The 24,175-nt window shown below is 40.1% G+C and overlaps 1 protein-coding gene across 1 annotated transcript in view; it reads right to left on the reverse strand.

Moving 5' to 3' along the window:
- Window positions 1-16,568: 16,568 nt before the first annotated feature.
- sorcs3a (sortilin related VPS10 domain containing receptor 3a) overlaps window positions 16,569-24,175 on the reverse strand; it is a 213,733-nt gene continuing 206,126 nt past the window's right edge. The window contains exons 23-26 of the mRNA XM_062388838.1: window positions 19,187-19,321; window positions 19,008-19,107; window positions 17,548-17,653; window positions 16,569-16,737 (exon numbers count right to left, since the gene is read on the reverse strand). Coding sequence (XP_062244822.1) covers window positions 16,569-16,737; window positions 17,548-17,653; window positions 19,008-19,107; window positions 19,187-19,321 — 510 coding nt within the window. The remainder of the gene's footprint in view (window positions 16,738-17,547; window positions 17,654-19,007; window positions 19,108-19,186; window positions 19,322-24,175) is intronic.

Below are 24,175 nucleotides of genomic sequence, written 5' to 3' on the forward strand. Positions count from 1 at the left end.
CAATCATATTGATGTTAGACTCATCAGCGTGCATCTGATATCGCTGCTTCATCTGTCTCTGCATCCATGGCGAACCCTGTGATTCGCCTGTGTGACCTTCCATTTACAGCACAGAATCCTTCTCTGAGGGGCTGCCACTTGAAAAACGCAAATTTTGTGAAACGAGGCCTGCTGTCACAAGACATTTTGAGCTTACTGGTACACGATCCTGGCTCCACTGTGTTTTTGGGGATTTCAAATCAAACAGGATTTATCAGGAGGATTTACAGGTAACACTGATTAAACGTAAAATAGCAAAATAGGATTCAGTGTAGCAGTCACTGCTTGAGCTGGAGACACGTATGTAAAAGTACTGGAGCAATTGTATTTCTGATTTGAATGTTACGACTAGGGTTGCAAAAATCTAAGTTGGAAACTTTCCATGGGAATTAACGGGAATAAACGGGAATACACTGGAAATTGTGTTGGTAATTTATACTAACTATATTTAAATTGTCATATACAGACATAAATATAAACATTTTGTTTTGTCATAAGCTGACTTGAGCCCTGAGGAAACTTTGGGCACTTGACTATATGCTTCTGCATCTTTGTGTCATTCTTAACATAGGTCTTTGCAAATGTACACAACCTTTCCTTCTACATTGGCTGGGGTGAAATGTCTCCACACATGAGATAGTGCACATGGAATTGTTCTGTAGAATAAGATGAGAAAAAAGCTTGTAAAAAACACTAAAGCAATGCCAGAGATATAAATAGTTGGCCAAAGGAATCGTCTTTAAAAATATTTTACAATTGATGGATAAATGAATAAAAATAGGCTACATGGACAGATGAACAATCCTAAATCAGCATGCTAATATATTTTCCCCAGTAATATCATCGAAACTTAACTACAGCAGGGCTATTGAGGCCTGCTGTAGTGTGCAGGATGCTGGGAATTATCTGTGTATGTGATGGAGAAATGCACGGTGCAGGGTTTTTTTAATTCCCCAAAATTCCCGAGCTGAATATTCCCATGGAAAGTTTCCGGAAATTAACCGGAAATTGTCCGCCCCATTGCAACTCTAGTTACGACTCACAAATTACATCTGCCGGTGGGTTAGTTAACATTGTTGAGGATTCCTATTGTCATGCTACTTGTTAACATCAAGATTATTTTTAAAGCTGCACTAGTTGTCTTTCGTATTAACAATGTATCAAGTGTCTGTGTGTAATGGTCTGTGTGGCTGTTTAGCATCTTTTCCTTAATGCTGACCAAAACTCCGCTCTCTCCTCTTCACCTCATTTCAAGCCACATCAGGCAGCTGTTTCACGCAAACATGCATTTTGCTGCTAAAAAGCTTGATATTTTTTCTACAGTGGACAGAAACTGGAGGAGGAGACTACAAATAAAAAAAATAATTGCCCTATGTCTGCTGGACGTGTATAAAGTCAAGGTTTGGCAGACATGCTGACCAGAATCAACTGTATATGGTGATAGAATGTGAAAGGTTTCAGCTTATAGTGCTGCCAAAAAATTAATTCAGTGTTGCTTTAAGCATGTTTGATTTGTACTTGGGAATCTGAACTGTTGAAGTCCTGTTAGTGACCAGAAATCATAATTACCCTGTGTAAGCTAATGGTAAAATGGTAGATAAAATGTCAGGGTTTCCTTTATAATTCAGAAGCCGAACTCCAGCTGCACATGATCCTCATCTTCAATTTCATCTGTAGACGATGCCATCAACAGCTCTGCCGTCATCCAGCCCTGCTGCAAGACAGGACCAGCTTACTGTGTCTGAAGTCACGTGTAAAGAGAAGGAGCTTGTGAAATTGATGAAACATGTCTCTACTTCCCCCCAATGCTGTGTACTGTATCCTCTGCTTTTCTCCCTGTTCATCAACAGCTGCAACTCCAGTTATCAGTCTATCAAACTCCGGAAGTTCATGGACAATGCCACCTTCAACAGATGCATCCCTGGCGGTGATGAGGATGAACTTCCTGTGTATGTTGTTCATCCTACCAAAGACCAAGGGATATGGACTTGTTTGTTTTCACTGAGTTAATTCTCACCCCCTTCATCGCCATCTGATACTCCAAGGACAAGTGCAGACTGAGCAACCACGGCACTACACCAGGGTTAAGATTGGCTGGAGCCATGTCACAAATCTATGCAGCCCCAGTCAAGCCCCCTCAGGCATTTTAGTATATATATATATATATGTATATATATTAGGGCTTTGAAATGATTAAATATGTTAATCAAATCAATGACAGGTTTCTATGGATTAATCATGATTAATCACATTACCGATTTTCTCGGTATATTTTTGTGAAAACAAACATTTTATGACGATTATATACATTTAACATGTTTTCTTTTTATATTCATAAATAGACAAAACCATGGTGCTGCAACTCTTCAGTTCTTTAGCAGTTTTCTTTGCTATTCCATATGGAACATTAATATAATCTTCATCCTAAACTGAATTCGGGCTTCTTAGCCATTGTATGGTTGATTAAAACTTTTTTCTTTTCTTTTTAAATCAAACAGAAATTATTTGAGCTTCTTAGCCATTCTTTTTTATAGGATGGTTGAATTTTTGTATATTTTTTGTCAAACAACCATTAACCACGCCATGACACATTCTAATGCCTCTAAAGGTCCTCTTAGCTAGTCGTTCTTTAGCCAGTTGGTGAGGCAAACTAACTTGTTCACATTCTATGACATTAAAGCTGACCGCTTCTTTTGCACAATGTGTCCTGCGAGTGAGTCTGGTTTGGCGCATTCCACTTGAACTTTGCCGAACAACGCATGCTTCGCGTTGCTGTGGTACTGGTAGGCTGGTATTACTACTGTGAAACGATAACGTCTTCCCACAGAGTATACATATCACCGTGGTTTTATTGAATGTTCGATCTTTGATTTTTTGGAACACTATCTTCCCGTCCAGAAGATTCTCAGGTTCATCAGAATTATCCATGTTGTTTGTTTGTTTGAATGGCAGCTGCCGCCGGGTTCACACCGGACGCGGAAGCGACGCCAAAGCGTGGCGAAAGCGCAGCGCCAAGCCTTAAAAAACAGCTGGCTCCCAGCCACTCCCATGTTAATCCGTTGTGCTGGTCACACCGGACGCTGAAGCGCCGCGCCACTCTGCGGCTGCCTAGCGCCGTGAAGCAATCGTTCCGGCGTCGAGTCTATTTTTCCGCTCATTACAGCGGCGAGTAGTGCAGAGTGGGCGGAATTGTGTGTATATTGGAAGGTCCTTCTGCGCATGCGTTAAATGCTGTAATTTAATCATAACCCGTTAACGCATTCGTTTTCACAGCTCTAATATATATATATATGTATGTCTAGTAAATATATTAAACAGACCACTTAAAAAAGATAAAGTATATGTAAAGAGCCTGTCTTGTCGTGGCTGCACTTTGGGTATGGTCTTTACTGATTTCGTGGCCGCATTTCTTTTTCCTGAAACATTTTTATTAAACTGCACCGTTGTCTTGCATAAGGGGTAAATGCACTTCATTTCATTATTGTTTCTTAATGTGTTTGTGTAATGGCCGCTGTCCGGTGCTGAAAGATGTTTTTGCCATTTTCTTTGGTCAATAATAGTCTGTTGAATATTCTTTGTTCAAATTGAATCAAAAACGATAAATAAACACAATGTTTTGTGTGCCATATGTCTTTTTAAAGTAACTCTTACAATTGCTATTTTCTTAGCCTGTGCAAATCTCGGTCCAGTCGGCCAAAACACAGGTGGGGAAAAAACATTTCATGATTTCAGGATCCAAAAGAAGACACATACCAAGGCAGTTAGGTTTTGATAAGGATAACCAGTAACTCTGGCTGGCAAATGCAAACAGGATGCAAAACAGGTAATGAAAACTCAAGATTCAAGTTTCAAGATTCAAGATTTTTTATTGTCAAATGACAATAAATCATATTGTCATGAGCGTGGCCTAGGGGATAGAGTGGGTGCTCTGCAACAAGAAGGTTGCCGGTTCGAAACCCACTCTATCCCATCTGCATGCCTAAGTGTCCTTGGCAAGATACTGAACCCCTAAATGGCCCCTCATAAATGCTGAGTGTTCTAAAAATGTAAGTCGCTTTGGATAAAAGCGTCAGCTAAATGACATGTAATGTAATGTAATGAACAACAATAACATTAAGCAGTCGCTGGCAGTGAAATGCTTGAGTCTCAGGCTCTCTTCTAACAATGCTCAAGTAATTACAACCTATACAATAAAATAAGATAGAAATAGCGTAAAATAGAATCAAATGGAATATCAAAATTAAAAAAATAAAATAATGTACATATATCTAAATATATCTAAACAACTGAGGAGAAGATAAAACAACAAAAGTGCAAATATGCAGATATGTCACGGAGAGGAGTTTAAAAGTCTTATGGCCTGGGGGATGAAACTGTCTCTGAGCCTGGTGGTGCGGGCCCGGATTCTGCGGTACCGTCAGCCAGATGGCAGCAGGCAAAAATGTTTATGGCTGGGGTGAAAGGGGTCTTTAATAATCCGGCTGCTCTTCTTCCTGCACTGCTGGGTGTAGAGGTCCTCTATGGATGGTAGCACTGTCCTGGTGACGTGCTGGGCAGACTTCACCACCCTCTGTAAAGCCTTACGGTTCAGGGCGGTGCAGCTGCCATACCAGGCGGTGATGCAGCCAGTCAGGATGCTCTCTATGGTGCATCTGTAGAAGTTGCAGAGAATCCTGGAGTCCATGTGGAGCTTCCGCAGCCTGCGGAGGAAGAAGAGCCGCTGTCTGGCCGTCTTCCTGATGGAGTCTGTGTGATGGGTCCAGGTCAGGTCATCAGTGATGTGGACCCCGAGGAACTTGAAACTGCTGACTCGCTCCACCGTGGCCCCGTTGATGGAGAGGGGGGCGTGTTCTTCTCCTCGTCTCTTCCTGTAGTCCACGATCAGCTCCTTCGTTTTACTGACGTTGAGATGGAGGTTGTTGTCCTGGCACCAAGATGTCAGGGCTCTGACCTCCTCTCTGTAGGCGTTCTCATCGTCGCCGGTGATCAGGCCTATGACAGTGGTGTCATCAGCAAACTTAATGATGGTGTTGGAGCTGTGGATGGCCACGCAGTCATGCGTGAACAGGGAGTAAAGAAGAGGACTGAGCACGCAGCCCTGGGGGGCCCCGGTGTTAAGAGTCAGGGTGGAGGATGTGGTGCTGCTGATCCGCACCGCCTGTGGTCTGCCCGTCAGGAAGTTCAGGATCCACTCACGGAGGGCGATGTTGAGCCCAAGGTCTCTGAGCTTGGTGACGAGCTTCAGGGGCACGATGGTGTTGAATGCTGAACTGTAGTCGATGAACAGCATTCTCACATATGTGTCCCTCTGGTCAAGGTGGGAGAGGGCAGTGTACTCAAGAGAAAAATGGAAACAGAAGAATAAAGAACAGAGCAGAAGCAAAGGATAATTCAGGGAGGAATGACGAAAGGACCTCTTCAGAGGTCAATCACGTGGCCCATAGCTTTTCTGGACACAGAGCAGGAAGTTAACTGCATTGGTTCTATTTCTCAGTATCCTGACCTGGTGGACATCTTGCACAGTCAGGGGACTTTAGTTAATGGCCTGAACTCTGGTGATACAGGCAGGAAGTCAGGCATAGTGTTGACACATTTGGAACCAGGTGAGATGTCAGCCAGGCCACTGACTGGAGAATAGAATCAGGGTTTGCAAGGTTTACACAAGCAGAAGAAAGCAACTTAACCACATTGCAGTCCAGCCATGCATGACCCCATTAAACTGAATGAGCTGTTTTTGAGTTGAGGCATCCAACGCATATCTGCTCAATTACAGACTGAGAACTAGGCAGAGAGCTGACTCTTGACCAGACTAGTGCCAAGTTGTCTGAGAGACACACTGGTCACTAGCAAACTGGGAGACTGGCTGAAAAAAAAGCCTTACTGCTCAATTCAGATTTTTATTTGAATTCGATTTTTTTTATGTAACTGTTCACATTAACTTTTCAAATTTTGCCAGTATCAAACTCCAATGTGAGCCGATCACGTGTGTTTCTCTGAATTTGCTTTCAAACACAGACCGGTTACGATATGAACCCTCAGGTTTTGCCTGTACAGATGTGTCACCCCAAGTACTGTGAGGTTTTAATCCTCAATGTCCCTCCACTGACTACATTCATCTCAGCTGTGAGACCCGCCTGCTCACCTGCCCTAAATCATGAGGAATGTTGATATAGAGCGGCATAAAGGTCGCATTGAATTCCAATAGAGGTCACATGGCTGTTCAGATTTAGGTCCCATTTCATTTTGTGTGAATGTAGTGATAGAGGATTTCAGCAGAAGATTAGAGGTCTGTTACTAAGACACACACACAAAGGCACATGGGTGCCGGTGAGATGTTTAGCAGTTTCTCCAACTGGCAGCAAGGTGAATTCAGAACAGGAAACAAAACAGATAAAGCTCAAAAGACACAGCGAGGCATGAGGGATCTGAGCAGAAGCAGGTAACCCAAGGGAACTGAACAAGTTGAGGGAGTGTGAATGAGGGAGATTACAGGGAACAAATAAGTACAAGAGGTGGAGGTAGCAATTTGCAGATACAGTAAATTAGGAGCAGGGCATCTCACAAAGATGGCAAGAAGTAAAGCATCAGCAAACAAATGGTAGTAAAATAGTAAAATAATTTTCTAAATAAAACAGGAAACCCTTAAGTGGGCCTGGAAGACTTGAAATAGCTCTTTGGGAAGATCCTGACAGCTTCAAAGATCAGTCTCTAGAGCTTATTGTCTCTGTCCAATATTGCGAACAGTGACATTTTGTTCTTCAGATGGTAACTGGTGCAGAGGGAGGTAAGGTTTCCTCTCTGTGAAGCCCAGCTTTGGTGATTGCTGATGAAACTGGCCTTGTTGGTGACAGCATTACCAAAGGTCAGCGTCCCTGCAGTCTGCCTCACTGACTTGGTTTTTGTGGGGCTCCTGGACAAGCAAAGAGCTTTTGATTTCAGTAAGTGTCTCTGAATATGTAATGTCCCCTGCTCTCCAAATGTGATTTGGTGGTGGATTTAAGACATTGATTATTATCAAAACAGAAGCTCAATATGTATGAGCCCTGCCCGATGGCTTGTGGAAACAATCCTGCACTGATAAAACAACATAGATATCCCCTCTATCAATTTTCGCAGTTTCAGGAAATAGCTCAGAATCATTGATTTCCTTTAGATTGAGTTGCTGTAACCATCTCCATGTTTAATAACTCAACTGTAATTTAAAGCGGTGATTATGGGGAATGGAATTACAGTTTATGGGGATAATCCAAATAATATATAGAATTTAGAGGCTGTTTGGCTAACCCTCATCCTAACCCTTTAGTGGTTAACTAGTTGTTGGGTGAATATTGGTGTAACATTAAAATATTCAACAGAGATCAGTCAAATGTTACAAATAACCTGTAAACTCTCAGTCTGTTTTTTATCAATCAGATTATACCTACTTGAACATAAGATGGATTTAATGCAGAATTCATAAGCTTTTGTTGCAGCCCTGATTGATTGGTCCACATTTTTGAGAGACAGTTAAACAGGCTTGTCAATTACACTGTAATTGATTTTGAAAATGAGCTCAGCTTTACTTAAAAACAGAAACCAGTGAGACTCTGAGGAGCTCAGAGGAAGGCTTTTGTCTGTGGAGCAGCTGCTGTTGAGACATGCCATCAAGCACATAACCTCAAATCTTCCTTCACTATTGATGGTTTTGAGCTTGACATTGACGTTTATGTATTTGTAATACCAGAGCAAAACAACAACCTCTATAATGAAATGTGATGAAAAGGCTCCCTCTGAAGGTACAATAATAAGAAGAGGTAACTTCCCAAAACAATCAGACTGCTCTATGCAGTTAGTGGCTTGGTGGGAGTGGATATTGAAATCAGAAGAATACCTTTAATGGTATTCATCTTGTTCTTACCAGGTCTCACAGTCAGTATCAAACAAATACGCTGTGCTACCTGGACATGTTATAGTGTTAATGTTTCAACAAATACTTTTATTTCACAATTACAATCAAAACGTAAAAAAGCTCAACGACCAGCTGCTTAAGAAAACACATGCAAGTTGACAAAACACAAGCAAAGTAAGAAAACGTCTTCATCAATTTCACTACACAAAACATTACAGAAATGCGCAGCAAATACAAAAAGTTGCTGTTCGTTGAGCTCTCAGGGCCACCGTAGAAAAGGGGGCAAAATGTCTCTTCTGATAGTAAAGGTTTCCTACCCCTGCACACTATGGACAATATATTGCCTCACAAACAGGTGCTTGCTTGTTAGCGCTGTTTATTCAGTTTAACAGGAGAAGACGGCATGTGTCTAGATCAGACCATTTTCAGAGCTCAGAGCTGACTGTGGCTCTCTCCGAGTGAGTGGGCGGGGTGCGCTTGCTACACACACACACACACACACACACACACACACACACAAACACACACACACGCACACACACAAACACAGACACACACACACACACACAAAGGGGCTGCTTGTGTTTTGACAACTTGAATGTGTTTTCTTAAGTTGACGTTCGTTGAGTTCTCAGAGCCACCGTAGAACAGACCTCGAAAATAAATTGTGATATACGCGTGTGTGACTCTGAAAAGCGGATGACAGCGGAAGCAGCTTCCGTTCTGCTCCAAGGAATGAGTGATTGTTATCTTCTGTAGATTATCTTTAATATGTTGAACATAGTATTACACTGTTTCAGGACTGATGTGAGCTCTTATTGGTCACATAATGTTGTTGATTCCTCTTCCTCTGCAGCACCAACTGTAGAATTATCACCATCTGTTCATGCAACCATCTTATTATTATTTTCAAAACATAAATATGTATATATGTGCACTTGGATTCTTATGTTTTTTCTCGACCATTTGCTCGAAATCTAAATTTGGGTAGAATAGAGAGTAGAGGCTCTTTAGTGTATGTGTAATTAACCACGGTTTATCCGTGATTCATAAAGATCGACCCTCACATTTCAGAATGCATGTGAACCGCAGATTATTTGCAAAGTTCACATACTAGTGTAAAATACAGTTTCACGCTCCCTGTCCAATAATTGTGTAATACTCATTGCAGAGATTGTGTTAAACCAAAGTGATTGTGTGTGTACTCAAAGCAGTCGATGATGAGAGCCATGGCTAATGGAGGAGTGGAAGAATTGGAGAAGCCTCCCACATCATTTAGTGAAATGTTTGGGAACATTTTGGCTTTCTGGTTAAGGACTGACGACGGAAGAAGGGTTGAAACCATTACGTTAGTAGGCATTGTGCCACAAAAACTATATTTGTTAATGGAAATGCATCTACAATGTCCACTCATTTTAAGCAACATCCACATCTGTGGAGGGACTGGGACATAAGACCAGTGGTTCCCACACAATTAACTAATTTGGCAGTGGTAGCACAGAGGCACCTGCACGTAGCTCCCTCTCAATTGTCACATAGCTGAAGACAGCTATATAATGAATGAGCAAAGCACAACCCGGATTTAGAAATATCTTATTGTTTTATAGGAAGTGTTAATTGTGTGTGTGTGTGTGGGGGGGGTTCCTTGCTATAATTGTTCTTTGAAATAGATACGTTATTTTTGTCTGCCTTTATTGCTAATCTACAAACCATGATCTGATCAGAGACACTGACTTTTGTGATCTGATGCACCCCTTTTCTTTAAATGCCTATAAAAGGTGAGGGTCGATGGTTCAGCCGAAAAGTAGGTTTTACTTCCTTTTCACTATTTATTCTAATGGATCTGTTTATTATCCATGTTGTTTGACCTGAATCCTTTTCTGGCAATCCCTATTTTATTCTACGCATTAATAGTATGTGTTAATACATTGTGCCACAGATGTGGAAACATCATAAAATCTGTCACAAAATGCAGAATACAATCCAAAACAAATGAATGCTGTTCTACGCTGAATCCAAATTCAATCTTTTCTTTGTCTCTCCCTGAATTCCTTTCTACTGTCCTGTAGTAACAATTTACCAGTACAGAATAAATTGTGGAATTAAACTTTTATCTGTATTTGCCACATTAAACCTGCACTCCCCCGTTGCTCTGTATCCCTGTCCTCCACCTGACATACAAGTCTATCAGTAACCTGCACCGAGGTTTTGAGTATGTGTTCAGGATTCTAAGAGCCCTGAAATCCATTGTATCAGGCTCCCAAGGTGAAAGAGAGAGAAAGGGGCCCGAGATTAATTCAAGCCACAGTATAATGAGTCTGCTCTCAGACTTCCCTGGTGAATAAAGACAAATGCCTTTTGTTTGTGCCAGCTTTGCCATCTTGCATTACTATCTCCAATAATTCCATTGCATGTCTAAGTCGAACATACCATGGCCACAGAATACAGCAAAATCAGAGAAGCAAACTGTAATTGTGGGTGGTTTTTACTTAATGAAAGGGTATTTATATACTCCAGTGGAAGGAATCCCACGAGGATGGGTGGTAGCAGAGAGCGGGGGCTGGTGGAGCTGTTCTGACAATCCTGTCCTCCCCCCAGAGAAAAGTCATCCAGCATATCTTGCTTTCAATCATCTTGCTTTTGGCTGAGTGGACATTGCAATGCAAGATTATTTTGTAGCCATCATACCCAAACATGTTGCTTAAGGGTGAAAAAATATGAGAATGGATTTGAATGGAACACTGTTTAGCAATCTGTATCTTTTTCTCCTGTTCTTTACAATAAACAAGATAATATATGTAGTTAGTGTACAGCATACTATGCCATGTTAAATAGTTTAAAGTTGGAGAGACCGTTTGCATCCGGCTCTGACTTGTAATGTTATTTATGTTGTATGTATTTTATTATTTAAGTATTGAGTAGTTATGTATTGAGCTCCCAGAGCCACTGTGACAAACTGCTAAAGATAAATAACACAGGTATCTAATTTAGGTTGTTTATCTGGTGTTACTGCAAGGTAAGCAGAAGGAACTAACCACACACACACACACACCCACACACACACACACACACACACACACACACACAAATACACAAAACCCCAAACTGGTAACATTCCAGTCACTACTTTCTGTAACTTTAGTGGATGGGAGAAATCTGAGATCAATGTGCTGGTGTGGCAGCAAGACAGGAGCAGTGCCCCTTGTGCTTGTCTGCTGCAGACTGGTACTGGCAGAGTAATTTGCAGCGGACATCATCTTCCCTGCACCATTCACTTCACAAGAATTTCATCACCCGGAGAATGAATGCGTTGATGTACAAAAATACATTTATTCGAAACAATTTCAAAATGACAGTTTCTTTACCGTAGAAATATCGAAATAAAGATGAAACAGAACATTACAGATCATGCATGCATTGTAGATTTTTGTGCACTGAAGAACATTACAATGCTTTTGCCTTCTGAAATATCACAAACACAAGAATCTCTTATTTGTCAAGTATGGATTCCCTTAGAGGTCTGGATCGAACAGTGTAAGGTGGCATTTGAGATATCAGATGAGTTAGCCGTTTCAAGTGACCAGGGTGGTGATTGGATGAACAATTAGGAAGTAAACACCAGGAAATTACCCAAAACACTAAGGTTTCTTTAACTGGTGACAGATCCATATTTGTCTGCGCATATCCAACACTCAACATTTTCAGCAGCCATTCTTTACTTTCTTTACAGAGTTTTAAGGAGTTCCAAACTCTTACCCGGCAACAGCTTCTACACGGTGTTATGGCCTGGTTATGAACCAGTGTAGTCATCATACATTCTTCACAAATCCAAAGGGTCCATGACGCAAGAAAGAAAATGCGCTACAAGTATGATTAGAGATGTGGGCAGTGCAAACTTTTTGATATTTCATTTTCTGTTCCCCCTAATCCTGTTTTGCTATTAAGAATCAGAACAAAGTCACACCATCAAAGCCCCCAGCCAAACAACATCCAGCCAAGCAAACAACCCTTTGCTTATGACATGTGTTGAATACAACAAATATATGAAACAATCTATGTTCAGTGTGTGTCTGTCTGCAGTAATAAGGCTTGGCTTGGCTGTTTGCTTTGAGATGAGAGCACTCTGTTTGAGGTAATGCATATGTGATGTGGCAGCCCACTCGCTTCTCCTGAAACTGCTGTGGACTTACATTTTGAAAAAGCATTGTGGGAAGGCTCTGCACAGCATGCCGTTCAGCGCGGCTGTCCCACTATCCAGCTCCCTCTGATTACCATTATTTGTAATACCTGGAGGTCGACACAAGTCGACTTCCACCTCGTAGGACTGGAGAAACTAACACTGATGGAGAGGTGCATGCTGGGAGGACACCACTCCCTAAATTTAAATAAATGCAAAATAGTAAGTGTTGCTGTGGAAGTGGCCTGATGGCCGTAGGGAGAGTGGGTTAAAAATATCAGCCCATCTCAGTTGTCCTGTATGTGCTCTATTTGCGCACTGCCAGACATTATCATTAACTGTTTCAGTCTTTCTACATGGGGACGATGTTTTGATTATGTCAACTGATTGAGAATATTTGTGAGTCGGCATGAAAGCTGCGGCGGACAGAGCACTGTAAATAATAAAGACACTCACAGCAACCAACAAAAATTTAAAAAGCAACAATGAGATGTATGAAGCAAATACCCCAAGAGCCTGAGCAAACAGAAAGAGCTTATTCCAAACCATTGTTATATTCATTTGTGAACAAAATAATGAGCTGTCAAATTTTGCATGATTTTTTTTATATTCTAGCATTTGAATATAACATTCAGCAATGCAGGATCCTCTAAAATACCAATAGGCCTACCAAGGGTTTGATTCAACAAAATTAAGTTCAATGTCTTACAAGTATCTACGTGTATAAATAACTAAAACTTGTTATTCAAATGTTGACGTGTACTCATATTTTGTTAGCTGCTGACAATTACGCCGTTTCCATAGAGGAAAAAAAGTGGCCAGTGCCGGCTGCTAATTTTGATAACATTGCCTAATGTTTCTTCAAACACTTGCTAGATGATAGACAAAAGCTGTATTTAGACTGTCTGTTCACATAACACATGAACTGCACCTGAGGCTCATTGAAAACCAAAGCACTGGACAAGCGAGCAAGCAAAGACAGTGGTGCTAGGTGGTATCACAGGATCATTCAAAGTTTGAATTTGTCCCTTGGACACTGTGCAGGTCAAAATCCATCTAAATTGTGTTGAGATATTATAGTCTGGATCAATGACTGTACACAATGATGCTCAGCAAGTCTAAACCTCTTTCCAATGAAGGACGCCAAAATACCTTAGATATGGACGTTGCCATCTTGTATCAATGAGTGCAGCTGTGATATTCAGGTCCAGCCATTACACTGGTTCAAGCTATCACGAGAAATTCAAAGCATTACAACTAAACTTATTAATAACAGGACCACTTGAATATATATATAGATAATATAGAATATATAGATAATAACCTATAATGACAAAAAACATCTTTGGAAAAACATATTTGGTATCTACATTTATCTTTTGTGTGACCCATCTGCTAACATGCATGGGGTGGAGCTTATGACCTGCACTTTAGCCAATCGAGGGGCGAACAAGATGTTTTGGCAGCACTTCAGGGAGCTGTCCTGTTATTGATCTTTATATAAAGTCACTGGTCTGGACCATAGTGACGACTCATTGGCTAAAAAGAGAAATTATTAGAGGATTAGAAAAAGAGCATCAGCTTTGTAAAATTGGTCCTATTGCCGAACAGAAACCAAATCCCAAAGGGCAGCAGGTACAAGAACCCAACAGTAGGCTTACTAGTATTTTAGAGGATGTAAATTTCAATTATAATGTCACATTTTTTATTGTGACCTTTTTCCTAACATGTGAGTCTTGTGAATGTGATCACTGGTAGCCACAGTATAATAACGTCTTCATTGTATCTGAGCTTTTGTTCTGAAGCCTAACCACAGAACTCTAACAACCAATTACTCATGGAAAAACTGTAATGCACTGATGCTGATGGCAGATGATGTTTGGTTCACATAGTTCAGACTCAATGACTTCACCAGACTTTAAAGTAATCGTTGTAATATGTTTGAATATCTATAAGTATAAGTCTATTTGTCTAATGAAAATATAAACATATTGAACATGATCATGTTCACATTGAATCCTTTTTCATTTAATTTCCACCAAAATGGAGGGAAGTTAAATCTGCAATATGCCAATACAGCTCTGCTGCATGGACCTGTATTAACAGAGAAACGCTTTTTACTAGATACATACCGCCAAACAGTAAATGAAGAAAATAAGAGCAGAACTGAAGTCGAGGCAAAACCGACTGGGCTCTTTTGATGAATGATTAGAAAATAACTATTTACAACACTTGCCCTATCTACAACACAGAAACTGTATCTTCAGTAAGAACATGCACAAGTCAAGGACCTTAGCAAAACAAAGTTGATTTTCTTTAAGTAATGTTTGACTTTTTTACCACACCTTCAAAAAAAGACCATCGTAACATCTCCTGTCATTACCATGGTACTCAGATTATGAGCATGTAGAAAGTAATAATATATACATTTAACAGATGATAATATTGTACATTTCAATAATATTCTCTGTTTGACTAAAGACTATATATAAGCAGAAATTATATTTTAAAGCAAACTTCTCAGGAAATGTACAGATTCTTTCATAGGTGTCGATCAAAGATATTTCACTCTGCACATTAATTTCTTTATGTAGCTTATACATCCACAAAACTGAATTCGTTTTGCCAGTAATTACAATAATCTCATTGAGGAAATTGACATTTGCTGCATGGATGTTGTTGAACGAGACATCCATGCATGTCTGTATAAATGAGGTCCCTTAGAAAACTATTAACATCGGCTGTGTTGAATTACAAAACAGAAAAAGAGAACCCCGACATTGTGATACTTTGCTTTGTACATGGACCGACATGTTCTCCGGCCTTACACGCTTGTACAGTTTGGAATCTCCCTTGTGCTCTCGCAGGCGTTTCCAACTCCCCCTGAAACAAAAGAAGAAGAAGGGGTTTAAAATGTCATTAGGGTTATCGCAGCTTGGGATTGGATACTGCACATTTACAACAGGAAGCCTGGAGTAAGAAATCAATGAAGGTGTCCTTTTAACCAATTGGAGAGGGTCTAATGAAAAACATCACTGAGTTGCATAAATGTATCCAGTGAAATCCATGTTAAGGACTAACCCGCAGGAGATCTCCTGCACTGACCAGTCTTTTTTGCCTCTTGTGAACCCCTTCAATGCAATAAACATTCTAGGACCATGAGTAAAAAATGTATTTATAAAATGTAAATTTCCCAAATACCACGATTAAATCTTCAGATTTCTTTGTTTGACCAACAATCTTAAAGCCAAAGAGCAAGATATCCACAGTTTCAAAGTTAAAATCCAGGTTATATGTGACCTTTGTTTGGCTAAAACAAAATATTCATATTAGGGGTATTTTTCTGTCACTCCATATTAATCAGTCGGCTTATCTTTCAAGCACTTGGGCCTTTGGTAGATAAACATCTACCTGAGAACCGCTGAGTGTATAGCTCTTGTTAAGTCATGTTTGCATCCAGTGTTACTGTCACACATTGTATATAGATTTTGATCAGTGGCTGTTTTCAGGATTTACATTCATGCCGACAGAACAGGAACAGACCAATCAAGATATTGCTCCAAAGTGCTTATCTTGTTCAACACCCCCAACAGGATACTTTTAGTTCGGAATGGAAATAATAACCAAATTCAATGTGATACTCTTCTTCTAGTGCTATTATTGAATTCATTATTTGTCACGCTGTATAAATATGTTCATTGGATTTCATGAGTCAACTTTATTTAATATCTTCTCAGTACAGAAATAACTATTACATTCTCTTCTAATCTATACAAAACCTCAGCGCATTGTATACATTTTTCAATATCTCTCCAGTGCTAAATTTCAAAACCTCTTCGGCTGCTTGGTTAAACCATCAAAGAAAAAAAATCGAGTCCAGGGAATGCACTTGCCAACCTGTGCCATTTTCTGTTGGTAATATTGCAGAACAGACAGGGTGAGGGTTGGCAGAATTTAACCAATAGGCCACTGACAACCTATTTGCTTTCATGGATGCCTGAAGTATTCTTTCTAAACAAGTCCTATTGTGACCAAACAGACAAGTGATTAATGCTGCTCTCGTCATGCTCCTGCTGGGTTTTGGAATCTCAAGGCTGCATTCTTAAACATGTTGCTTTTATCAATTATTCATCTTCCTCAGTACTGCGGGCCTTGCAGGAATCTTTTCTTTACTATGTTAAACCTCTTCCAGCAGTGTCTCTACTCTGTGGCTGCCTCTGCCTCTTCAATGAATGATACAAAAAAACAGTTTATTTGAACAATAATTGAAATTCATTATTTTAAATATGTCTGAGGACTGAATTTGCACACAATATTCTGAGCATGCAGCAGGATGACTTTTATCTTCAATACAAACCCGAAATCATCAGGAGAACAAAATCCCTTTCAAGGATCTGTCTATGCCACTGATGAGAACAGATAAACATTCAGATTATACCTCAATTTGTATCATTATGGTTTGCTTCACTTACTTTTGACCCTGGCATCCAGTTCCTTCTCCATGAGTTCTTTTGAAGTAGGGAACTCACTCAGGGTGATTTTTGGCGTGCTGTCTCCCTGGCCCACTGAACCAATCATCTCCTGCTCCTTCTCCTGGTTCACCTCAGCATATATATTGATCCAAGGTATTTTTCTTAAGATTTGCAAAAGAAGAGATTGCCAAAGGAGCCTCAGAGCAATGTGAGAATCTTGAAATGTATTCTTTCTTTCTCAGGGTTAAAGAACTAACATTTTGCTTTCACCACACTAATATAAGTAACTTTAAGAAGACCAACATTTGTTAAAGACACACAATGCATTTCACAATTAAACTCAGAGGAAACTCTTCTGTTGCTGGGTGCTGATAGTTGCGTCCCAAGTTTAAAATGTGTGGGGACTATTCTGTAATTATACCCCAGTTAATAATTTATGGGCAAATTACAGAAATATTGGCATCTGCATTTACAACACCTAATATACATCTTTATTTAGTCACTTACCAATTTATTTTCCAATTACTATTCATTTTGGTTATTAATTGCGCTGTTTTGTCAACTGTAAGACTTTTTGAAAAATGCATCCTCTTCAGACTAATGGGAGAAAAATGTGTATCCATAATTAATGACAGCTTTTCCATTTCCCTCAGACTTTTCAAGAGAATCATTTCAAGTATGAATAATTTATTCAGCAAATAACGGGCAAGGAACAGCAAGCGCATATTAAACCATTTAATGCTCCTTTTTACCACTGACTGGAGTGCGCGGCGAGCACACGCACTGGAATCCAACAAGAAGTACATCTACATGCTTTAGTGGGACTCGTCCAGTACCATTTTCACACAGGACTGTAATTGATTGGGACTGACTGTGCTCATCTGGTATCATCAATAATGGAGAAGATGGTAATAGATATATGGCCGTGCTCGATTTGCAGCAGGTGGAAATAATCGCAAAGATAAAGATACCTCTTGAATTTGTAGATGAGGAACACTGCTAGGCCCAGGAACACGACCGACAGGAGCATGAGCATCGCTGAGCTGCTGTGTCTGGGGCTGGAGTCCACCAAGGGTGCTGTGGGACAGGAGGAGAGCCCAGTCAACATTCTATTGTTGTTACATGTGCTCCGGTGTTGTTAGGTTAAAAGTTAAACATTAACATTCACGTGTCCAAAATAAAATGATGCAACATAAAATGTGATAAAGAAAGAAGGAGGGCTCTTAACACCTTTTGGATGCACAGGATATAAATAGGGACATTTTCAGTTTCTACTGCTGGTCAGAGAATGGGACTCCAGCAGGTAGCTTGAATTTTTCAAGTGGATTTGAAATGGTTAAATACGTTGACATTTGTCTAAAAACAAAGAGCCCAACCAAACGCCCACTTAGTCTGATTAATGTCACAGCTTGTGGTTATGCTCACAAGGCATCTGACTCGAATTCTCCTCATTATTATGAGGAGTGCATTAATATCTGTCACTGCAGGGAAATTACAGAGTAAGTTTTAAAGCTACTGCCGAGCCGTTCTGCTCAGAGATGGAGGCATGTGTGCGCCTGACCTTTATCAAAGCAGCTTGACGACTCTTTATACCTTTTCTTCGAGGTGAAATATAAAGTGGGATCCAGCTGGATACACATCCAGTGTCAGTAGAGTGCAGCAAGCCACAGAACGCACAGAGCTGCACACCCCAGACCGATAATACCAAACACTTTGAGCAACAGACAACTCACGGCTGTGTGCCTCCAGAGACTTTGTGTCTAATGAAACCAGTCGAGCAATGGAAACAATGTAAGATCTGTCCAGCAATGGGGCACTGGAGTCGCTCAGTACTGCCAAGGCCTGAGCCAGTAAAAAAACTGTCGAACAGCCACATTATTTACAATCAATGTGGCTCCATGAAACCAGCATTGATTTGGTACTTATTACAGCATTTTTTTTTTGGCAGGAGGATCCTAAATGTCATACCCGCCTCTCCATCTCTACGAGTTAGGAACTGAAATCTGTTGTCGACTGCTGAAGCTAATCTCAATTCTGCTCCTGCCCTCAAAATGTACAGTGTTCTTTCTCAAGGACTAAATAATCAACATAATTATACTCAGTGTAACACTCATTTTGTGGTTGGATGGCTGTAAAAGAAATGGAACAGATGTTCAGTTTTTGATGGCAGGCATAAAAGATCCCTCGTCTCAAGGAGCTCCACTCAAAATCAAACCCCTCCCATGCTCCCCTGTGTTCCGCTGCCTCGGATGGCGGCAGACTGACAGGAATTTTAATCGGTGGACCGAAGAAAAATTGTTGTTGTCAAACACAGTTCTGTTTCTTGGCATTTCGAAAATGAAACACAGACAAATTAATTACACGTGCACGTTAAATTATGGTTGATAAATAAATGGCAGAGCTGAAAGCTGTGACAGCGAATGTTTCTTACCGAGCGTTAACTGTGTGTTGTACACAATCACCCTCACTCCAGGCTTGAGCTCGAACTCCACCAAGTTTTGGTTCAGTGCACTTACAATAACATCAGACGCCTGTTAAAACAAACAGAATAGTGTTTTAAAAGCTTTTTTGATGATTTGTCACGCAGAATCAACTCATAGTCTCACACACCTGCTCCAGCTCCAGCTCCTCACTCTTTTTCTTGCCCTCTGATTGGTTCTTGTGAGGTAACAGGAAGAGCTCGGCAGCTGTTGGTACTCCCGGGAACACGGCTACCAAGAGCTGCTCCTCCGGGAAGTCGGACACCTGCAGCAAGGCAGAAACAGGCTTCATTAGCGGTCACGCTCTGACAGGTGATGGATACCATTAGTTTCATGAATTACAGATGTGTGACTTTGGACGCATAAATAAAAAAAATCACATGTGTACAGTTGACACAAACATCCAGTGACTTATTTGCAAAATAAAAGATTTCCTCCACATCCATACTTCCCTCATCTGAATTATAATTTAATATGAATTTGGCCAGCTCCGGCATTGTTCTATACTCATTATGGTATTATCCTATACTGTGCTTTGATAGACATAAGGAAAGCATTACCAACATATCCAGAATACACCCCTCTTTTTATCCTATCTGTTGCAAAGATTCTCCACCATTCCTTTTGTTCTTCTGTCCTAATCATTTTAAGTTTGTCCACAACTCGGCTGCAAGCATCCTTTGTGACACACAGTCCATCCCCTTTCTGCACTTGCACTCCCAGTTAAATACAATAACCCTAACTCTCACACAAGATACAGCTACCTGCCTGCCGAGTCCCTGTTGGTTGCTAAGTGGTCACATAAACCTAGCACTTAAATCTAGAAAAAGAGAAAAAAATGGTTCACATGTCAGTGATGATTTTCAAGTTGCAGAATTACGTTTACCTTCTTCCAGTCCTTGACGTATTATGAGTGTTTGTTTGTGTAATTCTGTTTTAACTGAGAAGGAAATATACTTTTTGTTAAAAATCAAAACATTCCTAACTTTTTGTTTTAGTTTATAAAAGATCAAAACTGTGGTAAGAATAAACTGACATTGTAATCACGCTTATATCACGTTACTTGTGGCTGGTTTGACATGCAAAAGTTGATTATTGCAGTTAAACTGCATCAACTACAAGCATCAACTAACAGTCCAAATCCATTGAGATAAGTGTCAGTAAATACAATAAATCAGCCAAATATGAAATGAACCTGAGTTGTATTAATCTTACAGGAAGCAGCCGTCCACTGGCTGTGTCTGATTATTAAAAGAAGACAAAGACAAAAACACCAAAGCAAAACAGACTGAGTCTCTTCATTGGTCTGTTCAAATTTTCAGATACAATGAACCAAGCCAGTTTATGTGATAAGTGCAGCTTGTCTTTGGACGTCAGTTGAGTAGGTGGCCTTTTCATTTTAGCGCCACACATATTTGCATACAGACTACTGGCCATATACAGCCTATACCACCTTCCCATTTGATTTAAGTGGTGAGATTGCAGGTAATCTTGGGTGCATTAACGCCAGGGCTGTGGTCGAATAGAGTATCTGAATGGAAGACATGATAAGAGCTGGTTGAATTGTCTAAAAGCAAGAAGGAGAGGAGTTTCAATGCTTCCTATTTTATCTCCTTTAGCAGATACTGGACCATCCTTTACAGCAGGAAAGGAAATAATGCCATCAGACAATTCCTTGTTATAGTTCCCCATAGAGCATAGTTGCCTGAAAGTCCATAAACCACATCATCACAAAATCATCACAAAAATGATTAGACCTGGGTGGTCAAAGGTCACGGGGGCCTCACAAGACATGTTTTTGGCCTCTTGAACTAGATATCTAATATTTTAGAATAAACTTTATTATTACTCCCTATGAGAAGGTGAGGGTTACATTTCCCACTCTGCATGAACTGAAAACATCCTTTCTTGAATAGTAAGTGTAGGATGCTGCATTTGTCATTGTACTTGTTGTGTTATAAATAAAGATGGTTTGAAGAGAAGCCTGGTGGATGTGCAGTCTGATTCCCTTAGCACCTCAGTCTTCCGTTTTCATTCTGCAGATGCTTATACAACATTCTACATCCATATTTTCTGTGTTATATAAAGCCTGCGCTACTATCCGCAATGCCACAGCTAAACACGATAGCTGGACAGCAATGTTATGTGAAGCAGAGCATGAAGGGCATCCCCACCCATGGAAAGTGAGACAGGTTCTAGCCACTGAGTAAACAACATGGGAGCAATGATTAGTTGGTTTTGCTTCCAGTAGTTGGTTGGGATTGGATTGAGCACTACTGTGTGGATAACTGTACAATTTGGGGAATACATCGAGTTATATATAGAGTCCTCCGAGAGAATGACTCCTCATTACATTGATGCTCTGCCGGCTTCTCTTCTAGTAAAAATACAATTGCACATTAGCACCATAAAAAATGTCAGTTCATGGCAGAATTTCTCTAAATCAAATAACCAACATTAGGAATTTCTGCTTACATATATGAGAACAAAGGATTTTAATGCTTTAGGTTGGACCATGCTCAGTCATAAACAAAGCAAGTCACCATTGATAACCTTAAACAAGAAGCTTGAACATCAAATTCAAGTAAAGTGTTAAATGAAGGCAGGCATGGAAATATTCTTGCTACTGAATGTCAAAATCCGGACTACCTTCAGGCAAATAGCTGTTTTTCACTTGAAACAAATAAAGAAAAAGCACTTGGTGAAAGTTTTCTGTCCTCATCTCATTTTTTAAAGCTCATTTTTCTTTTGATAAACAAGGGGGAAGCACAGCAAATGCTTCTGTTTTTGTTTCCAGAAAAGCCTATAGTCTTTTTTTTATACAAGCAAAGGACTCAGGGCCTGTGTGGTGATCATTCTTCATTTTTAGAGCCTGTGATATTTTTATTTTTTTCTCTGTGGCCCGGGTGGACAATGGAGTGGGTAGAGCCAAAGCACATCAATTATCAAGCACAGGAATTGCTATTTGAGTACCAAAGTAGTGGACAAATGATAGCCATGGGCATGACTTGCAATGAGAAGGGGTGGTGGTGGTGGGGGAGATGGAGTGAATAGGGTGTCAGCAGAGGCAATGGGGTCTGAAAAAAGAAAATCAATGCACTCAGACCATGTTTGTTCTCATCGCAGTCAGCCATTAGTTTACAAAGCTGACTGGAACGCTCCCCTAAGATGCTCTGCAAATTTACTGCTCGATAAAAAATAATCTGATTGAGACAAGTGAGGCTCTGTGAGTTACCTGTTCCAAGTTCATTTGAGGGAATACTATTTGAAGAAGATAGGCAGAGATGATGATCTTTAGGTTATACTTCATCTGGATAATGAAGTGCTAACACTCAATTTACTACAGAAAATAATGATGCTTGAATGTTGATGTCTATAGGTAAAATGTTCTGCTTGACTGCATCTTAAATTATCACATGACCATGCTAACATTTCTTAATAAGCACTAAACCTAAAGTACAGCTGAGGATGATGAGAACGTAGTAGGCTGTTTGGCTGGTTACATTTTCATACAAATGATTACAATAGTTAGGTATCACAATTATAACTAATAATTTCAGAGGGAAAATAAATGCTTTACCTAATTGTATGTCAATCCGTGCAATAACTATGAAGTACTTTTTTCTGGAGCAAACTGTTCGACCAACTGTCCATCATCAGGCCCACTCAGTGTCACACCACTTGCTTGAAAATCTCCTCTATAATCACTCTGATAATATTTAATGTCTGTATATCTATGATGGCTTAGCAACTTTGCAACGTGCTTCTGGTACTCAATTAAATATGAAAGGTAGTCAGCAGGATTCGCCCTCTAAAGACCTTAAATCCCCAAATTAAGAAAAAAAAAAAAAAATCTGCCTCATGTTGCTGTCAGGGGAAAAGTGAGAGGAAACTACTATTGTTCCTCTGAGGAGTATGAATGTCTGTACATGTAATTGCATCTAATAACTGAGATATTTCAGTCACGACAAAACTGGTGGACCCATCCCACGAGCTGTGCTCCTGTTTTACTAATACTTCAGACACTACCCCTGATCTTCACCCACCAAACCAATACCAATCATTACCTCCAGAATAATAAATCCAGATTGTGTTTCAGCTACTGGAAAGATAATCGAATGTGCATTCAGTCATCTGAGAGTTAATTATCAACATCACAATTGTTTAACTGAGTGAAAAGATGAAAATATCACATTACTGTGCATGATTTACCAAATAAATTGTATCGATGCCTTTGGGAAAGCAATGTGGAGATGCTAGCTTCATAGTTTGTGTGAACCTCTGAGGAAAGCTACGTGGGAGTATGAACGCTGTAAACTGCATGAGTTTGAGCTATGAAGCGTAATTGCGATGTGAGAGGGAGATGGCTGACTCTAGAAGGAGTGCAAAGAAATAACCTCTATTACTGAGTCTGCATTCAGAACAAAGAGACAAAAGGCACTGAAATGAGCCTATAGGTGAAGAGTGCAAAGTCATGATTTGAAAGATTCGACTATGGGACAATACACACCGCACCTCAGTTAAATGGACCTTAACTTTAATTGCAAGTCGTTCCCTCTCTCATCTCCTGTTTTATTGCTGGGGAGTTGTTTACTATGCTGAAAAGACCATCAGCTGTGGACTGGCCTCCTTGTCGAGCAGGAGTTTTTCAACCAAAACGAATAGCTGATTAAAAAGAAGCACTTCCTGTCACTACTTGGACAATATATTTGTCTGGAAATGAACTTGGGTCGGCTCCCGCCCCAGATCTACAGCTTATGACAAACTGATATCAAGAGGTGCTAAAAGCTAACAGGATAATGAGAAAAGATGCAAACAAACAAAAATGACAAATAAGCAATCTTACACACGTGTAATGTAATAACAAAACACATAACGGATGTGACACCATTTTAATACGCTATTCCATTCCATAATTACAATAGAGATTTCCCTGTAAAATAATAGTAATTATTCTTATCTCTATTTATAGATCAGACAGAAGCTGAAAAGGTGATTCATGCTTTCCTTTCTAATCGTCTTGATTACTGTAATGCACTTTTTACAGGCTTCACAAAGAAAACAATCGAGACTCCAGCTCATCCAGAACTCTGCAGCTCGGCTGTTAACCAGAACCAAG

This window comes from Platichthys flesus, chromosome 5, assembly GCF_949316205.1.
Source record: "Platichthys flesus chromosome 5, fPlaFle2.1, whole genome shotgun sequence".
NCBI lineage: Eukaryota > Metazoa > Chordata > Actinopteri > Pleuronectiformes > Pleuronectidae > Platichthys > Platichthys flesus.